The sequence below is a fragment of the Tachypleus tridentatus genome, chromosome 2, assembly GCF_004210375.1.
Source record: "Tachypleus tridentatus isolate NWPU-2018 chromosome 2, ASM421037v1, whole genome shotgun sequence".
Classification (NCBI taxonomy): domain Eukaryota; kingdom Metazoa; phylum Arthropoda; class Merostomata; order Xiphosura; family Limulidae; genus Tachypleus; species Tachypleus tridentatus.
This window is the reverse complement of record NC_134826.1, coordinates 113,981,385-114,007,981: the sequence shown is the minus strand read 5'-3', so window position 1 is coordinate 114,007,981 and position 26,597 is coordinate 113,981,385. Positions and strand designations below refer to the sequence as shown.

At 33.4% G+C, this 26,597-nt stretch overlaps 1 protein-coding gene across 7 annotated transcripts in view; it reads right to left on the bottom strand.

Moving 5' to 3' along the window:
- Positions 1–26,597, bottom strand: part of LOC143244877 (leucine-rich repeat-containing protein 40-like) — a 129,921-nt gene that overhangs the window by 14,832 nt on the left and 88,492 nt on the right. For 3 of the 7 annotated variants that reach the window (XM_076490319.1, XM_076490324.1, XM_076490321.1), the window contains 3 exons: positions 19,494–19,571; positions 3,725–3,910; positions 1,090–2,069 (listed from right to left, as the gene is read on the bottom strand). In XM_076490319.1, coding sequence (XP_076346434.1) covers positions 1,964–2,069; positions 3,725–3,910; positions 19,494–19,571 — 370 coding nt within the window. In that variant the 3' untranslated portion in view covers positions 1,090–1,963. Of the gene's footprint in view, positions 1–1,089; positions 2,070–3,724; positions 3,911–19,493; positions 19,572–20,835; positions 20,926–26,597 lie in introns of those variants that run through there. The other 4 variants (XM_076490322.1, XM_076490325.1, XM_076490320.1 and 1 more) reach the window with 3 other exon arrangements.

Genomic DNA, 26,597 nt, shown 5'->3' with positions numbered 1-26,597 from the left:
GTCATGATGTAAATAAGATGAAAAATCTTAATTTTCCTTGCACTTGATTCAGACTGTTTCTCAGATGTTTGAGCTAGCACAGAGAAGTCTAAAATTTTGTAACCATGCACTCAGAGTAGACACATTTCAGAAAGGAGATAATAAGTATCTTTGCCTGATTGTAACATGTTTCTTGGGAAGAGATGTGCATAGTTTTAAATTTGACCAGCTTTGAGCTTGTCATGAAGTTATATTTGTGGCAGATACCAACTATCCTATTGCATTTTTTATGACACAGCTCTCTGATTTGCTTTCACCTGAGTTTTTTGTTCTTTTCTGTCATTTTGGAATTAAAAGGAGTCAACTAAAAACTGGGGAAGCCATCTTCAAATCAACATTTGAAGATGAGAAATATGAAACTTGTGAAAAATACTGCACAATACATAAACAGTTAAATGACTCTGCTAAAATATTTATTAAGCTAGTTCAGGAATAGCAACCCCTAATGAGTGAAAAAACGTCAAGATATTTTCCATTGGCTCACCATCACAGGCAGCTGTTTAACAAAGGAGTTGCAAGGACATAAAGGAATCTTGTCAAAAAGAAAAAAAAGATTAATTATATTGTTCAAAATTGTATTTTTAGTAATTTTTTTTCTAAGTTACAGTATTTTCTGTGTAAAAAGTCAATAAGTTGTTTAAAAATTTAAATTATATTTGTCTTATGGATAATTAGAGGTGTTAAATTGCTTTTTTCCTTCAATTTTAGTATTACGAGATATGTTTGATATTTCTGAAAATATTTCATTCTGTTCCAATACTCCTAAAATAAAAATATTGTCAGTAGTCTCATTATAAATGGGAATCAGAAAAGCATCCAGAGCTTAGTTAGATTTTTTGTCTAATTTGGGACACTATCCTACATTTTGCATGATATATAAGGTATGAATAATAGAAAAACAGAGAAATAAACTACTTCCTTTAACTATGGAACAACACATTCAATGCTAACAGTCTCATTTTCTTTTACTAAAACCAAAAGATCAGTTCACGACTGTAAGTTTATCAGCAGCTGATGAAATTGTTTTAACCAAATGACTTAAATCCCAAATAATGTTATCATAAATGTTTATTTGGAATTGCATTTACAGTAATAAGCAATGAAAATGTAATAAGATCTTTATATACTCACACTTAAAAGAAAACTTATTTCATACATTTTCAAAATAAAAAGCAAAATGCAGTTGTAATAGATACCTATAGTACTCGTATGCACAATATTTTGGAGTAACTTAGTTTGTATTTTTAATGTGATATTAAATGTATTAAATATCAAGAACTTTATTTCCAAATTTCATAAATATGGTAAAACATCTTTGTTAATCATTTAATGACATGTTTTCAATTTAAATAATCTTGATGTGTGAGGTATGTAACACATACTAGCTGATTCTTTATGTAAACTTACTTCATGTGAAAAATGTTTTTAATTGCTTTTAAACCCTAAAACTACACAATAGTTATTAATTGAAACACCTAACAAAACACAAGTAAATTTAAAGAATTTAAACATAAAGAAATCCTTTTTATTTCAGGTAATCTTATACTTAGTACTGCATATATACTAACGTCAAAGACAGCAGTTACTAAATATTACGTAAAAGTCTTATTTGTCCATGTTTGTTCATTTGTTTGATTTTTACATGTTAAAAAAGTAACAGTTCACAGACCTCCGTAAAATGAAAAAAACAGGATATCCTTTTGAAATGAATATTAAAGATTATTTAGCAGGACAAAACTCTAGAAAAAACATATCAAAATAAAAATGTGACACATTAATCTAGTTCTGATACCAAATATAAAAGTAAAAAAAAAAAAAGTACAACAGCAGAAAAAGTAATAAAATTCTGATTCCTTTGTCTAACAAAAAATAAAAATTGTTTTAGACTAACTTGTTGAGAGATAAATATATATTTACAGCATGCTTAACAAGGAATTCTGTCTCTCAAATATTCCAAAAGAGCTGGAGTTCCTTTTGCCAGAATTGATGGCCGAGGATTGCGGAAAGGATTTCCTTCCAGTTGTAAAGACCTAGAAAGTACAATTTTAAATATGACTTACAACTTACATGCATTTATAAAAGTAACAGTTTAAAACTACTACTATTATAAAGGAGTTTCAGTAAAAGTTTCATAATGTACTGACACCATTCCTTAGTTTAAGTAGTTGATTTGGTATATAAAGGTATATTTGATATATGAAATAAAAAGATGTAAATAACATGTGTTTAATTTTTTTTATAATTATTATTGTATAATATCATATAGTACCACAATAAGAAAATACTCGATAAAATAGTTTAAAACTGCACATAAACTTTCTACAGATTATATAGTATCAGCAAATAAAATATTTTCATGAATTCAATTTTGAAATATTCTAAAAGTGTTGATAGTAATATTTTTAAGAAAACAATTATAAATGTTTAGCTTGGACTTAGCTCTTAATGACTGTTTTTTGTGTCCCTCTAGATTCATATAAAAACTTTCCTATAAGTAAGTTTTCATTTTATCTGATTTTATTTGAAAAATGCCTCATTCAGTTTCAATGTGCATATAATCACTGGGATAAAATAAAATTTTTCAATACTAAAATTATAAGCACCCAACTTTTCTAAAATTATTAAACAAAAGATTTCATTTAACATATGCAATAAGCTTTAAACCTAGTTTTTTTCACATTTTAAGATTTCCCTTTTAAGCCCATTTAAGCAGTTACTTAGATTGATAAAGGTCCACTGTATACATGGCCAAGATAGGAACCTCATAAGTGAAAAAAACTTGATACAGTCAGATATGAACTAATTTAACTAAATTACCATCATTATATTCTCCCAAAAACTTTCCCTAGCATGTGGCACCATCATATGAATTATAAAATGGTAAATACAGCTTAAAACAATCAATAATGTAATTGTGGTAGATATTGTTCAAACATCTTTTCTTCTAGCAATGTACCACTGAGCTAAAATTTGATCACTTTTTCCAGTATTTGTTGAACTGGAAGCCATATTAGTTTATAAAATTATAAAGAACAGAAAAAAACAAACTTTCATTTTAGGTTCATGTCACTAACCAATGGCTACTTAAAGCCGAGATACAGCCAAATATGTTACCATCATGATAACTGAGGTTGAAAAACAATTATTGGCTAAAATCAATGAAATTACACTTATATTTAAGTGAAAAAGTCATATCAGTTCATAATGTCATCTATGCCATTGATGCAAGTCAAAAAGAGCAAAGGACCTAAGACTGAACCCTGAGGAATCCCACTTGTAACATTAATTCAGTTTGACTTAACTCCATTTGTAACCACCCTCTGCTTTTTACCATCCAGTCAACCTTCCATACCATTTGCTTACTTATCCCCCACATCTATACAGAATTCTTTTACCAGACTTTTATGCAACTCAAGCCTATTTTGACTTTCTTCCAAAGGGACTAGACATATGTGATGCTATAGTCATAAAAAAGGTCAGGAAATTGACAAACACCAGTGTTTTCATATAGAGTGTGCTAAAATGAACCCAAATATTTTTTTCTTGAATAAATTTCAGTTTTGATGTTATTATTTGGAAATGCCACTAGAAGCTTATTTTATAAAATATTTTTAGTTGATAGTCCATTTTTGCCCTTCAGAAAGAATACATCCATTCAGGTACAACTGAGTTAAATTATGTTTACCTTAATTGCCTTAACTTCCCTAGTTCTGGAGGCACATTTGAAATATCATTATTCTGAAGATCCAAAACAGTTAATACTGGAAGTTTAGCAAGTCCAGAAACATTTACAATTCTGATCTTGTTGTCTGAAGCAAGTAGAATCTCCAGTTTTTCAAAAGTGAAAATCACAGAAGGGAATTCTTCAAACCTAGAGAACCATTAAATTACAATAAATATAAATAAAATGAAATGAGACAAGGTATATATTACAACAGAACACAAAACTATTGGGTACAAATACATAAGGTATCAAAAACTCTAATGTTAAGATATCTCTTTCCAATGTTAACTTCAATTCAGCTTATACAACATTGCAGTAATAATTATCATATGCTAGAGAACTATTCCAAACCTTTCACTACCAAGACAGTTAATGTTTTTTATCTGAGGATATCAAAGTTCATGAGACTTGAATATATTATTTTTACTAAATATTTATTTAAACACTTAACATACTTTAAAAATAACCATATGTCTCATTTCAAGCTAAATGTTTTTTTCTAAACTCTTTCAAGTTCTCTCATTACTAAACAGGGCTTATTTATTTATTTGACCTTAAGCTCAATGCTAAGTAATGAACTATTTGAGCTATGTCCATCATGAGTATTAGTTTTTTGCAATGTGAGCCCTAAGACTGCACCACTTAACTATTAGAGGGGTAAATCCAGAGGGTTAACACCATTACAGTTTCAACAGTTGTTATTATGTTTAACTATTTCAGCTTAAGCTAAATAGTTTTCGTGTACTAAGATAAAAATTTGGAATAAGCCAATTTTGTTTAAACAGTATTTGAAATAAAGAGTGGAGAAAAAAAAGTGGTCCACCTTTAAAAATATTGTTAATTTATTATATCTTTTATCAGATAACAGAAAAATTGAAAAAATACATGTTTTTAGAACACACTCAATGACATATGTTCAAATATGATCTCAAATCCTAATTTTAACACCGGCTATCATGAATACCTGAACTTTTCTTGATTTTAGTTATATATACTCATGAAAAGTGTTGTACACGTGCTGTAGTTTCTTAGATATTCTTATTCCAATTAGCCTACAATTTGATCAAACAAGTTTCTCTGCAATAATAGAACATAAGAATGAAACTCAAAATAATGCAAACCAGTTTCACAAATTAGTATTTAGTTGGCATTCCCTATGATTTCACTACTGCTTCACATCAACATGGTATGCTTTCAATGAGTTTGTGCAGATATTCCCTAGTTATCAACTGCCATTCTTCTTTGAGTACTTTAAAAAGTCCATCTTCCATGTTTGGCTTGCAATCTTATGTTAATCAGTTTAACTCAGCTCATAAATTTTAAATCAGATTAATATCAGGTGATTGACCTGGCCATTCCATAACACTAATTTTCTTATTTCTAAGATATTTTTAATGACTCCACAACTGTACTAATTTCACGTCACTATTCTGAACATATATGTAGCATGTAACTACTATCCATGAATAGTATTGTGACACTATTCCTTTGGTATTCCCACCCAATCTTCATTTGTGATAATTGCTTTAAAAGAAGAACACCAGCAGTGGGGAGGAAGGGTGGAAAGTGTGTGAGTTAAGTACCTATTGGAAATACATTTTCATTGTAAGGAAATGTTAACTTCTGATATGGTCTTACCTACTGTTACACAAAACTAGAATTTCACATTGCAAAAGGTTAAAAGGGCCAGTGTATGTACTGAACATTGAAACTAAGTAGAAGCAATCATCCAGAATGAACAAATGTGTACCAAGACGAAATTGAAGCATACATGTGGTGTACTGCATTACAACTGGAACAGGAATTCCCTTCAATCTAAAAGCAGAAAATTAATCTGATAAGGGTAGAAAGAAAGGATGTGCACAAGTGCAATTTCTTCAGAGAGTGGTACAATTTACAGCAAAATATAAACTGAAAAAACATGTAGATATCCAATCTCAACCATACAGATGAGGTTCCATAATTTGCCTTTGGCATTAGGAAAATTTGCACAGCTGCTATTAGTACTGCGAGATGAAATGCATAGTACAGTGTGATCAGAAGTAACTATGCACATATACAATCTAAACCAGATAAACCAGTATTCAGAATAAGGAGATTATGGATTAACAAAGAATTGTAACATAATGTAGCATAAACACAGTGGTTAGGGCATGTAGACCATGTTATATAGACTCGGCAACCCCAGCCATAAATAACAATGTTATATGCCAAGCAAACAGAATTACAAATAGAAAATTAGCTTTCACTCAAAACTGGACAAAACCTCAAAACCACTGTATAAGCTTAAAGTGCAATAAATAATACTGGCATCATAGGTGTTGTGGCACAGCTTTAACTCAACCATAAGAATGGTGGTATCTGTAACCTGCATTATGAGCAGAAATCATAACTCACAGAATTGTAAATGCAGGGAAGAAACATCCTGTATCCAGAATTATGAGGAGGACAAAGAACATTTGCTCAACTGAAAAAAAATAGTGTACATACATCCTGCTGGTGGCATTATGAAGCATACAAAGTCCCCCAACTCAAACTGTAAGAGAGGTATATAAAAAAAAAGATAATTAATTAATGAGAAGAGGAGCCTCTACTATATGTAATTATAGGAACAGGGCTGTGTCATCCCAACCCTGATTTTATGAGGAGGATCTCGTGTAGGCTGGACTTGCTACAACCAACAATTTTATTTTTCTATCTACTGCTGACCATCTGGGAAAAAGCAACCAGGGGAAATGGAATTAAGGAAAACATTTTTGCCCTCTTCTCACTAAGGGGATAATCATTATTATGAATTGTAAAGTAAATTTCTAAACTCACTCAGGAAGGAGCCTCCATGGTCCATCACCCATGCAAGTTGGAAATTGGAATTGGAAAGGACTGCTGTGCTCCAGTGGAAGAAAAATATGGTGGGAAGTCTGAGGAATGTCACACTGGAAACAGTGCAATGTGTGTATATGATAACCTATTTTGATAAATAGATTGACCAAAATTTATTCAATAAGAGGGTTGGAAGAAATCCTCTCAGAAATTGTGCCAATACCAATTTTGACTGTAACAATAATTTCTACTAAGATATTTTATAATTCGGTAACAAGAAAGAAACACAAAAATTGTTGAAACAACTGAATACAAACACTGTAAAATAAAGTTGTTGAGAAAAAAAAGGATTTGATAAAGCGAAGAAGCACAATCATAAATGGGAGCCACTGCAAAAATATGCATCTAAACAAAGCTGGACAACTGAGAAAGTGAGGATTGAGTGGGAATAGCAGAGAGATCTTGCTGCACCAGTATAGGTGGAGTATATAGATTGGTGCACCGAGTGTGAAACTTATTACAGCAATGCTTAGCTGACAAAAAAAAAACTGAGATAGTAATCTTGGAACACTTTATATTATTCTAACTTAAATTACTTAATAAGTAATAAAATAATACATTTTATCAATATGTCAGGAATTAAGTTTATTAATGAAATCAGTACAATTGAAAATCTAGTATTTATACAGTTTATTTACATTTGGACCAAACAAAACTACTACTTTACATGTATTCAAAGATTTCAAACCAGTGCATAAAGTATATTACTATATAAATGAACAAGAAAAAGTATCCTAGTAATATAAAAGAATTGTAAGATATTAATAACTGAGTCACACCAAATCAAAGTTGTTTTACTGTTATTATATGGAATAATAATGAGTTCAGTTTGACAACAGAAACACAATTATAAAGTCATTTGTCACTGAATTCTATGCTGATATTACATTTTATTAGCAATGTAAGAGTTTTCAACAATTTATTAAATTTGGAAAAGAAAAAGTGTTGTGTTCCAAAGTCCAATGAACATACACATCTTTAAAAAAATTGTTTATTTTAGCATAAAGCTACACAATAGTTTATGTACATTTTGTCTAACAGGGGAAATCAAATCTTGTATTTTACCATTGTAAGTACATAAACTTTCTGCTGATCTACAAGGGAATAAAGATACATATGCAAGAAACTTAGCTGTGAACATACTATAGTTTATATAGTAAACCTTATAATGAAAACACATATATATTGTGGAAATATCTTGTGTTCATATACAAAGGTTTCAATAATCTAGTGCTCAAAAAGTGAGGTCTGGTACTTCTTGATTGCATGTTTGCACTTTCATAGTACTTCACACTGTCCTTACGTTTCAAGCCCACAAATTATAACTCAACATACCTATTACTGATTCAGATAGTGGTTCAATAGTGCAAGTATATAATTTTTTTCTGATATCACATTAAGAAGCTTTACATCAATTTCTATTGTTGCCTTGCTATTGTACATCTGAATACTAAACTACAGTTTTAATGAAACAGTTATAGAATTTCTTATTGTTATAGGAAATATATGATTAAAATACAGACTGAAAGCTTTGTAAACATAAACTTCAGACACAAACTTTTATAACATAATTCATCCTAACCAATTTTGAAAATCTATTCTCTTGGAAATTATACAACTTTTCTTGCAGTTTGCATTTCATTGAAGTCTTTATAGCCCTTTTATCAAATATATAGAAAACATGAGTTAGAAAATCATTATTTTGGTTTTGTAACCTAATATCACTTGGTAATATCCACTATTCTGATAATAAATTAATTCCAGGTGAAGGAAAATCTGTCTTGAATAAAAAAAATCATAGTTTAATGTGTACATTAAAAACTGATCATTTATTATGATTCATAAATGGGATTCAAGAATTACAACTAATTTATATATCAAGTGCTAATTTTTACAAATATGTTTCCTGTACTTTGAGCAGAACAAAATTCACCAAATTTTCCCAGACCTTCCCTGGCTAAAGTATGTTATTTCTGACCGTTTAACATATAGTTGTAATATATCATCACCTATACCATATTTTCTTGTAAAGAATCTGCCCCTGGTATACCCCATACTAGAAGAAAAAAGCACTTTGAGAAACTTTTAGGAATCATTTTACTTACAGTAATATGAAAAAAACCTGCATTAACCCTTAAACAGTGGGAATGTTGTAGGTAGCAGCATCAATTGATGATGGCTGCCATTTAAGGGTTAAACATAGATACCAGGTTAGAGTGAGCAACCTGTGGTTACTATCAATTGAACTTGCAGGAAGTATTTCACTAGTCTCAAACAGGGATAAGCCATCCAAAATGAACATATCCTCCATAACCCACTGAAGATCCACAAATGTTGGAAGAAATAAATGATGGAGGGACTGCATGAAAAAGAAGGTCAGAGATACTAAAGTTTGCATTGCATTGTAAAAGCACGGTATGCTGTCAAAGTATCAATTATTTTGAATACTTTTAAGAAAAGTGGGTTAACTTCTGGAGAAGAAGAGGACAAGAACAATAATGATGAGAATTACAACATACCTACACATGCTGACTCACAGCAGCTTCAGCTGTTTTACAGCAACACAGAATATGAGGACTTTGTTTTGTGGAAGATGATTTAACTTTAAGTTAAATAATGCTAGTTTGTGAACATAGGTTCACATATTTTCATTTGTAATATGCAATTGAATTTACCTCTGTTGCCATACTTTGAATTGTAAAAAAACAATTATTCTTATTCAGGAAGAAACTGTATTGTTTATTACAGTCATTTAATTATTTAATATCAAATTAGGGACAATATGCCAAGGTACCAATGGTCAGTGTTCCTGTAAGAGTTAAGACATGTCTTCCATCTTATTGAGGTGTCATCTCAAAACAGAAGGAGAGGAAGAGGAATACTCATTATGTGGATAGCTTTATTAAATCATTAGGTAAAGTCTTTGAGTAAGGGAGGAGGATGAAGAATGCTTGAGGACAAGGGATCACAAATAGGGATCCAATGTAAATGTCACAAGTGATGATGACCCAGGGAGATGGAAGATTCCACAGAAGCCCAAGTCCTCAAAATAGAGAGAACTTTCTCCATAGGTAGGGAAGGAGAACATATGGCATGGAAAATTAATTGTTTCCTGTCCCTAAAAAGAAAAGTAGAAGGTTGGGCCCTGCAGACAAATGAATGAGAAACAAAACTGGTGTGAGATGTGACTCTTCTAAGATAAACAAACCAAACTAGACAGCTTCCTTTCAAAGGAGGAGAAAAAGGTGGCTGTATGAGGCTTGTTGGAACAGAGCCAAATGAGAAAAGAAACATCCAAGATATCCACCTTAATTATCCTGAGACCTGCAGGAAAGACCACTATAAGGTGAGAAATTCCCCATTAGAAGGTGAGGGAAGACTTATAAACTGACTAAGACATAAAAGGTGTAAAAATTTGACACCCATCTACCTACTGACACTCAATCCCCTGGGAACCACAAATAGATAGGAAGAAAAATTTGGAGAAGAGTGAGAACCCCATTTAGCAGAGATTGTAACCATTAGGATCAACACTGCCAAGGACCAATGTTGGTAAGAAACAAGATGTCTTGGAGGATTTAAAATAATTGGAATAGGAGATACTGTACAAACATGCCCTGAATCGGGTAATTTCGCGTTTATGTTCATGTTCATATTTACTTTGACATCTGCTTTCCGGGATCTGGTCTGGCTGGTTTCTCCGGTGCTACCTTTGTCACACTCATCAATATTATGACCAACCTCACTCCTTCACCTAAAAATAGTCAAAATAAAAGAAAAGCAAAAACCACCTGCTAATTTCAATAATCTTTCACGAAAGGGGATGAAGAGGAACCACAACGTTCCTGATCACCCCAGTTGGAGAGAAAATTCTTCAGATTTCTCTCTCTCTAAACTAAACCCCTGCCATATTAGTTTGGATTTGGGTTTGGACAAGAAGAAAAAAACAAAGGTTAAGGCATTTTGAAAGAGATCCCAGTACTTAACAATTGGTTGAAAATGGAGGGCAAAGGTCCACAAAACCAATGAAATAGGCCAAACTGAGCCTGAGCCCATAGAACAGTCACTGCCAAGACTGACATCACCAAAGTTTAAGCAGTGGAAGTAAGGATGGAAGAAAAAGCAGGAAGGCAAAAGACAGAGGAAGAGGTAAAGAAGGAGAACTTGAGAGACAACCAAAATGTGAGAATAAGGCATAACATTGACCTGTGACCCCAACATATGATACCAGCAATAGAAGCATACCAGCAAATTTTGACAGGCAGATGAAAGGAACCACAAGAAAGCATATATAATGGAAAGAAGGCAAAAGCAATTGGGTCATAAGAGCATCAGGCCCCAACCACATATAGATTTAAGATCTAGCAAATAAGATATGAAAATTCTGAGTAAAATAAACACATCAATGTAGAAATAGGTGAATTAGTGTTTTTGGTGATTCAGATTTCAATGGAATTTTCAAAAGTTTTTAAAGCTCTCAAAACTGATTTTCCAAAACAAATATAACACAGAATAAATCATAAGATCAACATCACCTGTTTATCTGATATATATTATGCAAAAGTATACAGATGTGTGACTACATATTAAATATAATAATAAGACAATAAGTAATTCTTTTGACATTTCTACAACATTTGCAATTTCTTCATGCTTAATTTTTAATTTTAAAGACTTTTCATTTGCTGTTTTCCTTAAACTATTAGATGTTTGCCAAATTAATCATATTACCTTGTTTTTGGCCTTGTTAGCAAAATCATAAGCAGCCTTTATTAAGGATAGTATATGTTTTTCAAATCTTTGTGGTTTAGCCTTACATTTTGCAATATATCATTAAGGATAAGTCTTTTTCTATACCTTCTCATTTAGTTCAGCTGTCTACCTCTGTTTATTGAGGTATTGATTATATTTCTGTCTACCCCTTTCAGTTACACTAAGCAGTTAGTTCATTAAAGAAATTTCTAAAATACTTCCAACTGATTGCACAAAATCATAATAGACCAACATGGGAGACATCCATCATATTTTGAAGCATTACTTCTTGATTCACAAAAAATTTCTATTCAATGACTGCTTGGCCATGATCAAGTATCAAAATGTTTGAAAATATGCCATAAGGACTCATAATCTCTAGCTTGGCCCATGTGTTTGAAAAAAGAGCAGTCAAGCTTTGGGTTTTGAGGTTAAAATCCTTAAAAATGCAGAAATTTGGCTTCACAATTCGAAATAAAAAAAGCCACATTGATAAAGTGACATTATTCTTCTGTTTTGAGATATTTGAAATCGACAAAAGTAGACAGCACATATACTGAAAACACACATTAGGCCATTTTTAAGGAGAAAACAGAATGCATTTTTAATACAAATACCAAAACAGATCTCAACATGCTTAGTCTACTTGATATCTTCTGTATTGCTTACATCAGTTTTCAACAATTAAAATACAGTGTCTGCTTTGGATAACACACTGTGATTTACAATTCTTCTCAGAAGGCTGCTGATCACAGACTCAAGATACCGGCTGACAAAAAGCAATAGAAGGTGGTCAGTCTGATATTTTATCACAAATGGTGAGATTCTTCAGCTATCAAAACATATAAAATGATCACATTGCTAGGAAAAATATGTCACTTGTTGTAAATTTCACAGTATTAAATGCTTGACTTTTTGGTACTGTGTAAGAATTTGATTTGGTTTCAACTGTTTTCATATATGTTCGAAATTTCAAAATAATTTCAACTGCCCTTTGTGCAACTGCTACATTGTCTACCAAGCAGGTAGGACAAAACTTCAATGCATATGTATGAGGGAGATAATAATTTTCTCAAAGTCTCCCCATCTGGATAGAGATTCCTTGAAAAGGCAGTACACTGATTAAAAGTGTTGCTTCTAAATCTCAATCAGAGGCACTGGAAAAAGTATGAAGAGTCTCATTGACTCCATGGAGACCACAAGACAATATGTTGATTAAAGATGGTCCAAATTTGTATTTTTAGCTCTGATTCTAATTTCTCACAAAACAACCAATTAATATTTGGACCATCCATCCCTATTTGCAAAAGATTACTAGGATTAAGCTCTTTTGTCAGCTGTAAGAGATGGTTTACAAGATCATTAGCTTGTGTGTGGCTGAGAAGTGCAGAATCGAGTAATCTAATCATCACAATTGTTTTTTTAGCCAAATTATAAAAGATACATATCAACTTGGTCTATTTGGATTTTACCATTTAAAGCTTCATTGTATTAAAGCATAAAATCTGTATCTTTTCCAAGCTTTTGATACAAATGTGATTTGATATACAGAAGAAATACAAAACAAGCCATGTGTATATATTTTTCTCTCTACTAGAGAGAAACAAGATTCTTGGTGATGTGCTCCCATAATGAGAACTTCCTTATACTTATCCTTCAAATGACTATTTATGAATGCACATGAGCATCACTAAGAAAGAACATAAAGGGTTCACTCAAAAGAGTGCTGTTATAGGATGTAATCATCAAATAAAAAAAATATGGAAAACAATGACTTATAATACTGACAGGAGAAAATGTTTTTCATTTTCCATGACTCTTCCAAAACCCTGGGGTATATTCTTATTTATTCAAAATCTTTCCATGTTTTAAAAGTTGCTTCTACAATTTTCCAAGACTTTTAATGAAGTGAAGAAAAGAATAAATGGCAGTGTACATAAGATAAACGTAGGAAAAACTAATCATAAGAAAGATTAGCAAAAGACAGAGGATCTGACCCCCACATCTGAAGAAAATATTACACAGTTTAGGAGTAAAAGAAAAGCAATACTGCACAAAATCATACCTAGTCAAATGAGGTAACAATGGACTGAGAATGAGGCATGCATGCCCAAAATATTGGTAAAAATAATTTAATATGCAAAACTCATGCCTGAGAAACTCATTCTTAAAATCATGAGAAAAGGCTGTGGTAGAATCAAAACAATATCGATATAGGATGAAGCAAAAGTAGATAGGAAAAAAATGTGCAAAATATTTTCTGCCATGAACATAAAACATAAGATGGTATGTCAAGTATGAAAGAAGACTCAAGTTGCATGAAAGACTCCACTACCTCCCACAAAAAAGTCATCACCTCTGGGAAAGTGCTGTTATTGATAGGAAGGGTCAACTCTGTAGAGCATATGCTCTATGATCACAACCTTTCTCTTTTCAATATTGGTTCTTCACTTATTTTCATGCACCTAGTCAGTCCTTTACTGCTATTGATTTCTCGGTTTCATTGACAATAATCCACAAGGCAGTAATAATTTTCCTATACTTTTGAGAGAGACTGGCCGTGGTTGATGCCACCATACCCGTGTGCCCCGGTGGAAGCTGGATCAGGCAGACTGGTCCACTTTCACTGCTCTTGCAGAACTTGATCCTGCCATTGTCTGTCAGCCATCAATAGACGACTGTGTGGCACCAGTAACTGACTGTATTATACAAGCAGCTGTTCGATGTATTCCTAAAACCTCCACACGTTTTCCACTATATCCTTGTCTGTGATGGAATCCTGCCTGCCACCTGGCACGGAAGGCTCAAAAACGGGCCTGGGATACTTTCCATAGATATCCCACACTTTCAAACTGCATCACATGCTAGGTGGGTAAGACATCAAAGCCAGAAGGAATCTTGGATTAAGTTCAGAACTGGCATATCTTCTACCACCAGTTCCAAGGACATATGGGACAGGGTTTGAAAAGTCAGTGGGCACTACAATTGTGTCCTCCTCTAGATCTTACTCTCTGATGGCCAAGAAGTAGCTGATGTCCAGAGCATCGCTGATACTCTAGGTGAAAGCTTTTGCCAGGTATCTAGCACTTCTGCTTGTTCCTCCACCTTCTTGGCCATCAAGACTCGGGCAGAGCGTTCACCTCTTTCCTTTCAAACTGACTGTTTCTATGACTATAATCGTCCCTTTACACTGGTGGAACTGAAATTGGCCCTTCATCAGTCTGGCAGTACATCTGTTGGACAAGATGGTGTACACTATGACATGCTGCACCATTTATCTCCTGCCTCTCTTGACATTCTTCTAATTGTTTTTAACCAGATCTGGCAGGAGAATGTTTTTCCTACTACCTTGGGAAAGATCCCAAGATTCCTTCAAACTACTGTCCAATTGCTTTGATGAGCTGTCTTTGTGAGACCTTAGAGAGAATGATTAATGCTCGTCTTGTTTGGTTCCTCGAATCAAACAACCTCCTCTCGCCCACCCAGTGCGGGTTCCAATGACAGCACTCTACTAAAAACCACCTAATTTGACTTGAAACATCAATCAGAAAAGCCTTACTCAAATGACAATATCTTGTATCAAGATTCTTTAACACTGAGAAGGCTTATGACATGACATGGAGGTATGGCATTTTGCAAGACCTCCATATATATGGGTTAGTGGCCATTTACCCATTTTTATTAAACATTTTTTAATGGACAGGAAATTCCAAGTTCATGTTGGTTCGACACTTTCCCGTATTTTTCTACAGGAACTTGGAGTTCCTTAGGGCTGTGTTTTGAGTGTCACACTTTTCAGTATAAAAATTAATGCCATTACTGAACAACTCCCTCTCACTGTTGCAAACGGGCTTCATGTCAATGACTTTCACATCTCATTCAATCATCGAACATGAGGTATATTGAGCGGCAACTACAAACTGCCCTCGATCGTGTACTGAAGTGGGCCACGACAAATGGCTTTAATTTCTCTCTCTCTCTAAAAGCATTTGCATGCCCTTTTGCCACCAACGGGGTATTCACCCTGATTCTGAACTCCGTATTGGTGACGTTTTGCTGCCTGTGGTCTCTGAGACCAAGTTCTTAGGCGATAATTATCTTTGACCGTAAGCTGACCTTTATACCACACATTAAGCAGCTACGGATCAAATGCACAAGAGCATTGAATATCCTCCGTGTCCTCTCTACCACCAGTTGGGGAGTGGATCCGATGTTCTACGTTAAAGATATATCATGCACTTATTCAATTGATACTCAACTATGAATCACTGGTCTATGGCTTTGCCAGACCCTCGGCCTTAAAGTTGCTGGACCCCATTCATCATCAAGGACTTCGACTCTGCACTGGAGCTTTCTGCACCTCCAGAGTTCAAAGCTTGTACATAGAATCTCATGAACATTCTTTGCACCTTTACCATTTGCAACTATCTTTACTATATTCTTCGAAACTTTGTTCCTTACCAAAGCATCCCATCTGGGGTTGTGTTTTCCTTCCTTGGTGGGCCATACTTTTTCAGAACACACAATCTGCCATTGCTCCTTTTGGCCCCCGCGTCCAGACATAATTGGATGAATTGGGTCTTTTCTTGGATAATATTGCAGAATCCACTGGTCAGCCCATCCCACCATGGCTTATTACAGTCCCCAAATGTGACCTTTCTTTAAGTCATCTGAGAATAGCAGATACTCCCAATTGGAAGTACCGTCTTTTATTTACTGAATATCTTTCGAACAATCTTTCCATTCAAATTTATACGGATGGTTCCAAATCAGGTGAATCTGTGGGCTCTACGATGGTTTGTTGCAGTTCAGTGGTTGCACGCAGAATCCTCTCTACAGCTTCTGTGTTCAGTGCTGAACTGTATGCCATTTGTCTTGCCCTGGATTATATTGAAGCGAAGCAGTACTGCAACTGCACTATTTATACTGACTCGCTTAGTTCTCTACTAGCCCTGGAATTGCTTCACATTAGTTCACACCCTGTTCTCGCTGATATTCAAAACCAACTAGCCCATTTCTCATTAACATCTAATTCTATCTAGTTTTTCTGGATACCAGCCACGTTGGTATTTGCAAGAATGAGCTTGCAGACATGGCAACTAAATTTATCTGCTCTGGCATTATCACCACTGTGCCTATTCCATACATGGACGATGGTCCTGTATTCAAGGCTTGGCTTCGTGCCAGCTGGCAGTCGACTTGGAGTGAGCAACGTGAAAACAAGCTCTTCCAAATAAAACCCTATACTGGACTTTGGCCATCTTGCTTCCATAAGGATTGGAAGGAGGAAGTTGTTCTAACTAGACTATGCATTGGTCACAGTTTTTAACTCATCATTTTCTTTTATCTGGAACTGATACACCAGTGTGTAGTTTGTGTAACACTCAGATCACTATAAGCCACATTTTACTTTCTTGTCTTCTTTACGACTCTCAACGATGGCACCATTTTAACACTGTTCGGACCCAAGGTTTGTCTTGGCGAGTTATTATTACAATTTTGCTGCATGTCTTTTAAAACTTTTATTACTTTACTTTTCGAAAATGGCTATAATGACACATAACCTGGAACCAGGAGTGGAAAGGCCAACTTCAGGTGACTGATGGTGGTTCTTGTACTTACCTGTTAGTCTTCCTGATGGGTTATAAAAATTACCATTATGCTACAGAAAGTCTTTTACAACTTTTCTTACTGTGGTTTTTCTCTTAACATTGTAAACTAGATGTTAACATTGGTTTTATGCTATTTATGTTTTTCAATGCTGTTTTACCTTCATTTACTTTCATGAAATTTACTACATTTACTTTATTTTTACCTTTTTACCAGATGTTTGGTGCAGATAGCCTAGCTGCTTTGTGCCATAAAAGACTAAAACAACCAACAAACCATTACCAAAATGAAAGTTACTGACATTTGTGAAACAATGTCATTGTAGATACTTCGATTGAAAAACGACTAAAAGTTCTTGAATGATAAAAACTATGTCAATATGCATGAGTTGGAAATCAAGATGTGATGTTTATATTCAACAGTATAGAAGGAGTCAGCTGTGCTAGTAGAGTGTGTCACACTCCTATTGGTGGAGGGTTGTTGCATACTCAATTTCATGCTACAATGCATCTACACCACATGTAAATCCATAATGCTAGGTGGAAACCTCAAAGCAGATGGGAAGAGAAAATTGTGCATATAGAGGGTAGTACAAGTCAAGGGAAGCTTATCAAGTGAAAATACATAAATCATCTAAAAAGATACAAGAACTGAATTATCTCACCTGGTATAAATACTCTCAGGTGTAATGGAAATATGTTTTATGTTCAATATTGTGCCTAACTGAGAAAAACAAAATCAGGCCAGTGTCATTAGGATTAGGGCTAGCACTTCTTGATGATGAGAAACCCACTTGAAATAAAAATGAAATGCAACTGTTGCAAACTCTCTCTCTGTTAACACGAAGATCACCTAGGAAGGTTGAAACATTGCTCTCTGCTTATCAATAAAAGTGTTAATACTCATACCAGCCATTCTAGGCTATAAATGGCTAGCACTGTGGCAGACAAAGCAAGGCCTGCAATATATGAAGGTGGTTACATCAAAGCAAAAAACTGACCTTCATTAAAAACAAAAGATAAATGTTAAAGAAATTTAGCATCCATATGACTGTGATACCAACCAGGTATACCAGTATACAATAGCACAAATATGTTGAACAATTAAGACTGGTAATGTGGTTAACAAGGTTACTCTGCATGCTTATAATGCCTCTACCTATTTTATAAAAAATCTGGTAGTGGTGGAAAAAGTTACATTAGAAAGAAAGTTAACAGTACAAAAGTCAACAAAATAATTTAAATATGATGGGATAGCAGAGCTCGTGTAAGATCCCCTGAAGTTTACACAGTAAGTCATGTTGAAGATGGGAGAATTATATAACAGTATTGCATTATCTATAATGTGTAAAGGATAGTTAGAAATATTGTGGCATTTTATTCATAGTATGAGATCACACTCAAAAAGGGAAAGCTTTCTGCATTTCAGGGGTAAGTCTGCTTGACTTGAATGAAATTTCACATTAGGTATTCTTGAAGTTTCAAAATTCAATGCTATAGTAAACCGAAAACAATAATATAAAGTATATTTCCTTAATTAAACTTATAATTATATATTGGTTAAAATCTACATAAATTAGCTCAGCTTTTGTAAATTTTTATTTATTTATTGCACTATAAGTCTTAACATTTCCAACTATTTAATTTTTATATAAGCAGTATCTTAATCTTCTTTGAAATAAAAGTTTCATCTCTAGTATATTTATAGCTGTGATTTGTTGTATGAACAAGTCTCAATTGTTACTAATAATGATTAAGTTATACAATATCAGAAGCCACTCATCTGGACAAACTCTGCATTAAAAGCCTTATTTTGTTATTTACTTTACCCTTTGGCAAAATTTAAGTTGCCTTCATTTTTCAGAACTATGTCTAAATGGACATTCAGTACTATCCAACATTTTGTTTATAAAGCCTTGACATAATCCAATCAAATCACCAAAACATTGTATGTTTATCCATATTCTCCAAATTACACATGTATAATGTAAGCATGAGACAACCAGCACATGCATAATGTAAGCATAAGACAACCAGCACATGCATTCTGATATCCCCATAAAGAGTACATAAAGATACCAATCAAATTAGGAAATACCTTTATACTATTTTGAATGAAAGCAAATTATTTTACTAATTTACAATACAAAAAATAAATACATGAATATAATGGTTTTTCTTAGATCCTGATGATACAGTTTTAAATATAAAAAAACACAATACAATCATCATTATTTAATACTTCCAAATGCATGAGTATATGAGCACACATACACACTTAATGAAAATAATTAGACTAAATAAATAACATTTTCTTTACCAAACTGTTTTTTTCTCATGTTGTGAATGCATTTGATAAAATGAATGTGAGGTACCCCTATTTTCAAAAATCTTTCCTTATTAGAATTGAAGAGAAAAGTGGCTTCTTCCTGTTTTGGGAGTCTGGCTACAACATGTTTCTCTTACACAGCTAAAACACATAAGCTTACCTATTATTGCATAAATTCACTTCTTTTAACAAAGTGAGTGTTGACAATTCCAGTGGAAGGTTATTCAGCTGGTTATTTCTATAATAAGACATTAAAATGTCTTAAATTAAAAAAATGTACACAAAATGAACATATATATTTAAAAGTTTGTAATTACTACAGAAATGTTTTGTACAAAGGCAAATATACTAAAAAGTAATAAACAATTTTGCAACAATTAAGTATGATGTGAGAATGGCAGTGCCAAAAAGTAGAAAACAAGGTAGAGAGGAATACACAAAACCATATAAAAATAACAAGTGACCAAATATTTCCAAGAACAACTTTTATATACAACAAAACGTTGAATTTCTGTCATTTGTATGGATTCAGGTTTGAATAAAAGCCTTTAAATTAAATAGTGCTATACAGTTGTATAATGACTAATAACTACAAGGTGGTAAGACTGACTGAGTACTTACAGACTACTTATGTATAGATTTATGCATAGTTTTGTTTTTCATCCTTACCTTGTTTCTCTACTTTCTGGCATTGCCATTCCTAAATCATACTTAAATTTTTCAGTTTTTTTCTTTTCTGACTTGTGTTTTCCCTTTTTTAAATAAATTAACTAAAGTGCACTGATAAGTGAACATTTGTGTTATTTTTATAATATAATGGTAATGCATATTGTTAATATTGTATCAAATTTATTACTTCTGAATTAAATTTGGGGCCAGTAAAGCTGGAATGGTTCCTCTAGGCAGTACAAGTTTACCTGATCAACATTAAAGGAATATTTACAAAACCCATACCTTCCAACTTCATCCCAATTTATTGTGTGTGCATGCAATCAACTACACCACATTCTAGAGCCATGTTGATTAATAGAAAGGACATCTTCAAATTTCAGGCTGTGAAGTATGATACCATACATACACAGCTGCCAGGCCCAGCTCAACTCAAAATTTGATGAAAAGTAGACTGCTATATAATGTATTGTTTTGAGAATTAAAACACTGGTGTTTTTAACCCGTTCCAGATGGGTCATAGGTCAAGAGCCATGTCATCATATTTGGTGACTCACATTCACAATTTTATTCAATTATTATTTTATGAATTTATGACAATATGTTTGGTATCAAACTTAAAATTCAGATTTTAGTATTACACATTATTCAATATTTAATTTAAAAGTAAATATTTAAAATAGTTAAATGTCAATTTTTGTGTGTCACATGGTGTGTTGAATGCAGCACTGGTTCATGTTAGATTTTGTTTTGTCAAAAACTAAATCTAAGTTTCATATGAATTAGGAACTCAAATTACTGATATGGACAAGCTAGAATATATAATAAGAACCTTTTTATTTTCTTTTTGCTGAGATGCTGCTGATGTACTGAGTCAAACACGGTGGTCCTGCTCGTCTCTTTCCATTTTTGGAAGCAGTCCCCTATATACATTTACCTGTGAATAACTAATCAAAAACTCACAATGTCCCCAAAGTGGTTTTTCTCAGCCATTTTAATGTGTTAGGGGGTCATAATATTCTTTTGAATCAAGATTTTCAACAGTTAGATTGTGTCTTTAGTCTGCCCAGAATTTCATACTTAAGTCAAAACAACTTAATTACTAAACCTATAACAGGATGGAGCCAGTGCTAAAAGAGTTAAATTTAGACATCAATAACATACTCAGATCTGTAAGTTGCATAAATACTTGATCTCCTTGATACCATTAATATTATTTTAGATTATTCTTTATTTATTTATACTGAACTTGTTTTGTCAGATATCATGTTTGTTTAATGAAAAGTCACAAATGGTTATTATATAATAAAAATTGAAATAACAAATGAAACTTATTTATGAAAAAGGGAAAAATATTATTATGAACTAAACTCACTGCTAAGCAGTAGTTTTTATTTTCTTTTTATTATTCCCCAACAAAATTAGGCTTGGTAGAAGAACAGAATAATGTTACTGTTATACAGACTGTAATACAGTCCATAATGGCAATCAGGTGCTCAAATAAGGCTATCACTCAATTTTAGCAGGTATTTGTAAACATCACAGAGTAAGAGAGTGAATGTAGCATCTAGTTTTTTTTCTTGGCCAATTTCTACATACTAAGCACTAACTACTATGCTTAATGATACTTGTTATTTAATACCTCCTAACTACCAGTAAATACACTTTAATTAAGCTTCAAAAATGAATAACTCTCAAATCTAAGATTACACAGACTTGTCTAATTTCATTTTAATACATAATTTAAGTTTGGATAATTTTGTGTTAACTATCTTAACTTTCCAGAAATATTATAATATGTATATAAAAATATACCCATGGTTCTGGCAAACTAATTTAACATGCAATAAGAAAATATTACAGCAAAAATGTGAAATATTTGCATAATATTCTTTAATTTCTTTTTTAAAGTATATGTTTGATTACACTAAAAATAATGCATTGTTCTTATATTTCTGTAACTAATATGTGGTACACAGCATAAAAATCAACACTGGGGCATGTAATTATTTTAGATCATACACAACCAAAAAAAGCAGTACATGCTTCTTGTCCGTTCAGTGTTCATGTATCCTCACTTCCCCTGAGTGAGAAGAAGGTATCAAAAAGTGAAAAACATTTTGACATCAACAGCTATCAAGTATCTTTTATAATGTGGGCAGTGAATTGACTTAAAGTGTTTGAAATTAATATCACATATTGAAATCAAATAAATTTGACTGTACTCTGTGTTATCAAAATTGTTAATTATTGTAGTAATTATGATCTTTAATGTACAAAATAAGCTCACTTGAGCATGCATAGCAGCAATTAAAAAAGCAATATGAAACAAAAACTGCTTCTGGTATTTTTTTTTTTACTTCAAATATTGAAGATGTTTGAGATGTTATGGCCTTTTAAGAATAACAACAACTTGATACAAATAACTTAATCAATGGTTCACAGAGGCAATGGACAAAAATTCCAGAATCTGTCAATTTTTGATAAGTAATTTAGTGATTATAAAATATCACGAACTATATATGAAAATTAAATTACGTTTTATTAAATTTTATAAAAAAAATGCAGCAACAGTTGTACAAATTGTTCTGGCAATAACAACAAAATTTTTGCAATAAAAACAACTTATTCAAGTTAAGAAACAGATACTATGAAAAAAAACAAACTCAAAATAAATGTACTTTACTAAAGAAAGCACTAACAGATTCTTTGTCCTTTTAGTCCCCTGAATATACTTCAACTTTTGCTAATTTGAATCTAATAATAATCCATAAAGCACTGGATCTTCCTTCTAAATACTGTACACCAACTAGAAGTTAATGCTCTTCTAGTGGTAGGTGGTTGGTTGTTTGGTGCCTATTGGTGTAAAGTTACCAGGCTATCTGCACCAAACAACCAATGAGAAATAAAATAGAGTAAAATCGTTATAAAATATAAAAAATGAATCAATGTGAAAATAAATAAACTTTAAACAGCTGGTAAAAACTTGTATAGAGTTAAAAAAGCCAATGACCTTTAAATATTTGAAGACATAAGTAAGGTGGACAGTGTCACTATTGCCAATGGCACTGTCCAACATCATAGGTAAACCAATGTAAAAACAATATCTAAAATACTGCTGTTGCTCGCAGTAATAAAGATGACACAACAGTAAAATGCGAGCTATTGTGAATTGAGCAGCACACAGACCACACACTGGTACATCAGTTCCAGAGAAAAGAAAGTTATGAGTTAAAAAAAAAACTCTGACCAATGGGTAGCCTACCCAGGACAACTTCCTCTTTCCAATCCTTATGGAAGAAAGATTGCTAAAAAGCAACAGAAGGTTTGACCTGGAAAAGCTTGTTATCACATTGCTCACTCCAACTCAACTCCGAACTGTCGTAGAACTGAGTCTTGAATACAGGACCACAGTCCATGTATTGAACAAGTACAGCAGTGATAGTGTCAGAGCAGACAGACTTAGCTGCAGTGTCAGCAAGCTTGTTACTGCAAATACCAACATGACTTGGTATCCAGAAAAACTGGATAGAAGTAGACGATAAAAAGAAATGGATCAACCATTTTTGAATATCAATGAGAACAGGATGAGAACTAACATGAGGTAATTCCAGGGCCAGTAGAGTGCAACGCAATTTGGTATAAATAGTACAGTTAATGTACTGCATGGCTTCTATGTGATCCAGGGAATTAGAAATAGTGTACAACTTGGCAGTGAACACAGAAACTGCAGGGAGAATTGTTTGTGTAATCACTGAATCACAACAAATCATGGCAGAACCCACAGAAGTCACCTGATTTCGAACCATTTGTATAAATTGGAATAGAAAGATTGTTCAAAAGATCTTTGGCAAATGGAAAATGATCGTACTTCCAATTGGGAGTATCCACTTTCTTCTTGGTGATGGTAATAAGCTGCAGTGGGATTGACTGACCAATAAATACAGCAATTTCATCTTAGGACAGACCAATTCATTCAACTGTGCCTGGATACAAAGCCCAAAAGGAACAATGGCAGACCATCTGTTCTGCAAATGCATGGGTCACTGAGGAAGGAAAACACAACCCCAAGTGGGATGCTGTGGTAAGGACTCAAGTTTTGAAGCATACAGTAAAGACATTTGGAAACAGTAGAGGTGTAGAGGAAGTTCATGAAACTCAGTGTACAAACTCTGGACTGAGGAAGTGCAGAAAGCCTTTTTGCAGAGCCAAAGACCCTGATGGTGAACACAATCCAACATCTTCAAGTCTAAAATCCTGACAGAGCCATAGACCAGAGACCCATTGTCAAGTTTCCACTGAATGAAAGCATAGAACATCAATCTACTCCCCAAGAGGTGGAAGAGAGGACATGGAGGATGCTCAGTGCCCTTGTGCATTTGATGTGCAGAATGGAGTTTAGCTTGAAGTCAAATATTAGCCCCTAAAACATTGCCTTGGGGACCACAGGAAGCACAACTTTTCCGAGATGGAGCTCAGGATTGGGGTGAATACTCTGCTGGTGATAGAAGTGCATGCAATGGTTTTAGAGCAAAAAAAGGTAAAACCATTTGCTGTCGTCCACTTCAATAAACAACTGAGGGTAGTCTGTAGCTGCCTCTCAATAAATATCATGCTCGATGACTGACATGAGATGTGGAAGTCATCAACATAAAAACCATTTGCAACTATATGGGTGGAGTTGTCATCTGATGGCATAAGTATTTATAATGAAAAGTGTGACACTCAAGACTCAGCCATGTGAGATTCGAAGTTTCTGTGAGAAAGAACAAAAATGTGTCGAACTCAGATGGACTTGGAATTGCCCGTCCATTAAAAATGTTTAATAAAATTGAGTAAATGACCATGCAACCCATATGAATGGAATTCTCAGAAGATACCATTACTCCATGTAGGATCATTAGATTTCTCAAGGTAAAAAAATTACAGAAACAAGATGTTATCACTTGAGAAAGGCTTTCTGATTGATGTTGGGTCATTCCATGTCAAATCATCCAGATTTTGGAAAATTTTCCAGGTGACCCCTTCAGAATGCCTTGAAAAAAATTCACATGTGCCAAAGATTAGATCAAGAACTCTAATAGTTTCTGATTTACAGCCTTGTAAAATTTAATAATTTTTTTTTTATTTTTGGCAAACTCATTTTAGGGCAACTTTGGCTACTTAAAGCTACAAGAGTAATGGCTGAAATTTGCTACACTGACTGAATTGATCTCACAGAATTCAAAAATGGTCTCAAACCAAGTTTACCTCTCTTAAGATTTTCACAGTGAGGCTGTAAAATCACCTGAAAACCCAAAATCGTATAAAACATTGGTTTATTTAATAAGCCATAGCTTTAAGACAAGCTTTGTGTATATATTTGCACACAGTAACACACCTGAACTGAATTTTTTTAAAATAAAAAACGTATGGTCAGAGGATACCTTAAAAAATATAACTTAAAAAGTATGTTGAACACCATCCTGATTTTTCTTGTAGATCATATTCAAAGATGTAAGAATATATGGTAAAAATCTGAAAAGGCTGAATAACTGGTGACATGGTCAAACTGTGGCCTGAAGTAGGGCTATTTTTAGCTATATCATAAAAAGTTGTATGCAGCTAAATTTTGTTACAGGAGATCTAACAGACTTTTAATCACAACAATTGCTGATTTATCAACTGATATGTTATAGGAAATTTGAGAAAAAAAAATCAGCTTTGCATCATATTAAGTCTTAGAGCTATGGCTTATTACATAAACCAATGTTTTTTTACAATTTTGGGTTTGCAGGTGATTTTACTGCCTTACTATGCAAATCCTAAGAGAGATAAACTTGGTTGGAGACCATTTTTGAATTCTGTGAGAAGTGTTTCTCTTATAGCAAAGCCACATCAAGCTATCTGCTGAGCCCACCGAGGGGAATTGAACCCATGATTTTAGCATTGTAAATCCATAGACTTACCGCTGTACTAATGGGGGGCTGAATTCTGTGAGATCGATTCAGTCAGTGTAGCAAATTTCAGCCTTCTACCATCATTACTCTTGCAGCTTTAAGCAGCCAAAGTTACCCGAAAAATGAATTCGTCAAAATAAAAATATGTAAATTTTACAGGGCCATAAATCAGAAACTGTTAGAGATATTGATCTAATCTTTGGCAATTTTTCATTATATGGGTACATGAACAAATGTGAATTTTTTCAAGGCATTCTGTGGGGGTCACCTGCAGCCCCCTGGATGATTTGACATGGAATGACCCTATTTCAAGTAACATCAGGTGGTCCATGGTGAAGAACTGTTTTTGAAACCCACATTGCATGGGCAAGAAGAATTTGTGAGATTTGAGGAACCAAACAAGATGATCATTGACCATCCTCTCAAATCTTACAGAGGTAACTTATCAAAGTAACTGGACACTAATTTGAAGTAATCTTGGGAATCTTTCCCAGGCTTAGAGAAAGAGAAGACAATAGCATGGTGCCAAGCACCAGGAAAATCATTCTTCTGCCAGATCTGATTAAATACAACCAAAAGAATAACAAGAGTGGCAGGAGAGATGGCACAGCATCTCACAGAGAATATTATCAGGTTCAACTGATGTACTTCCAGAC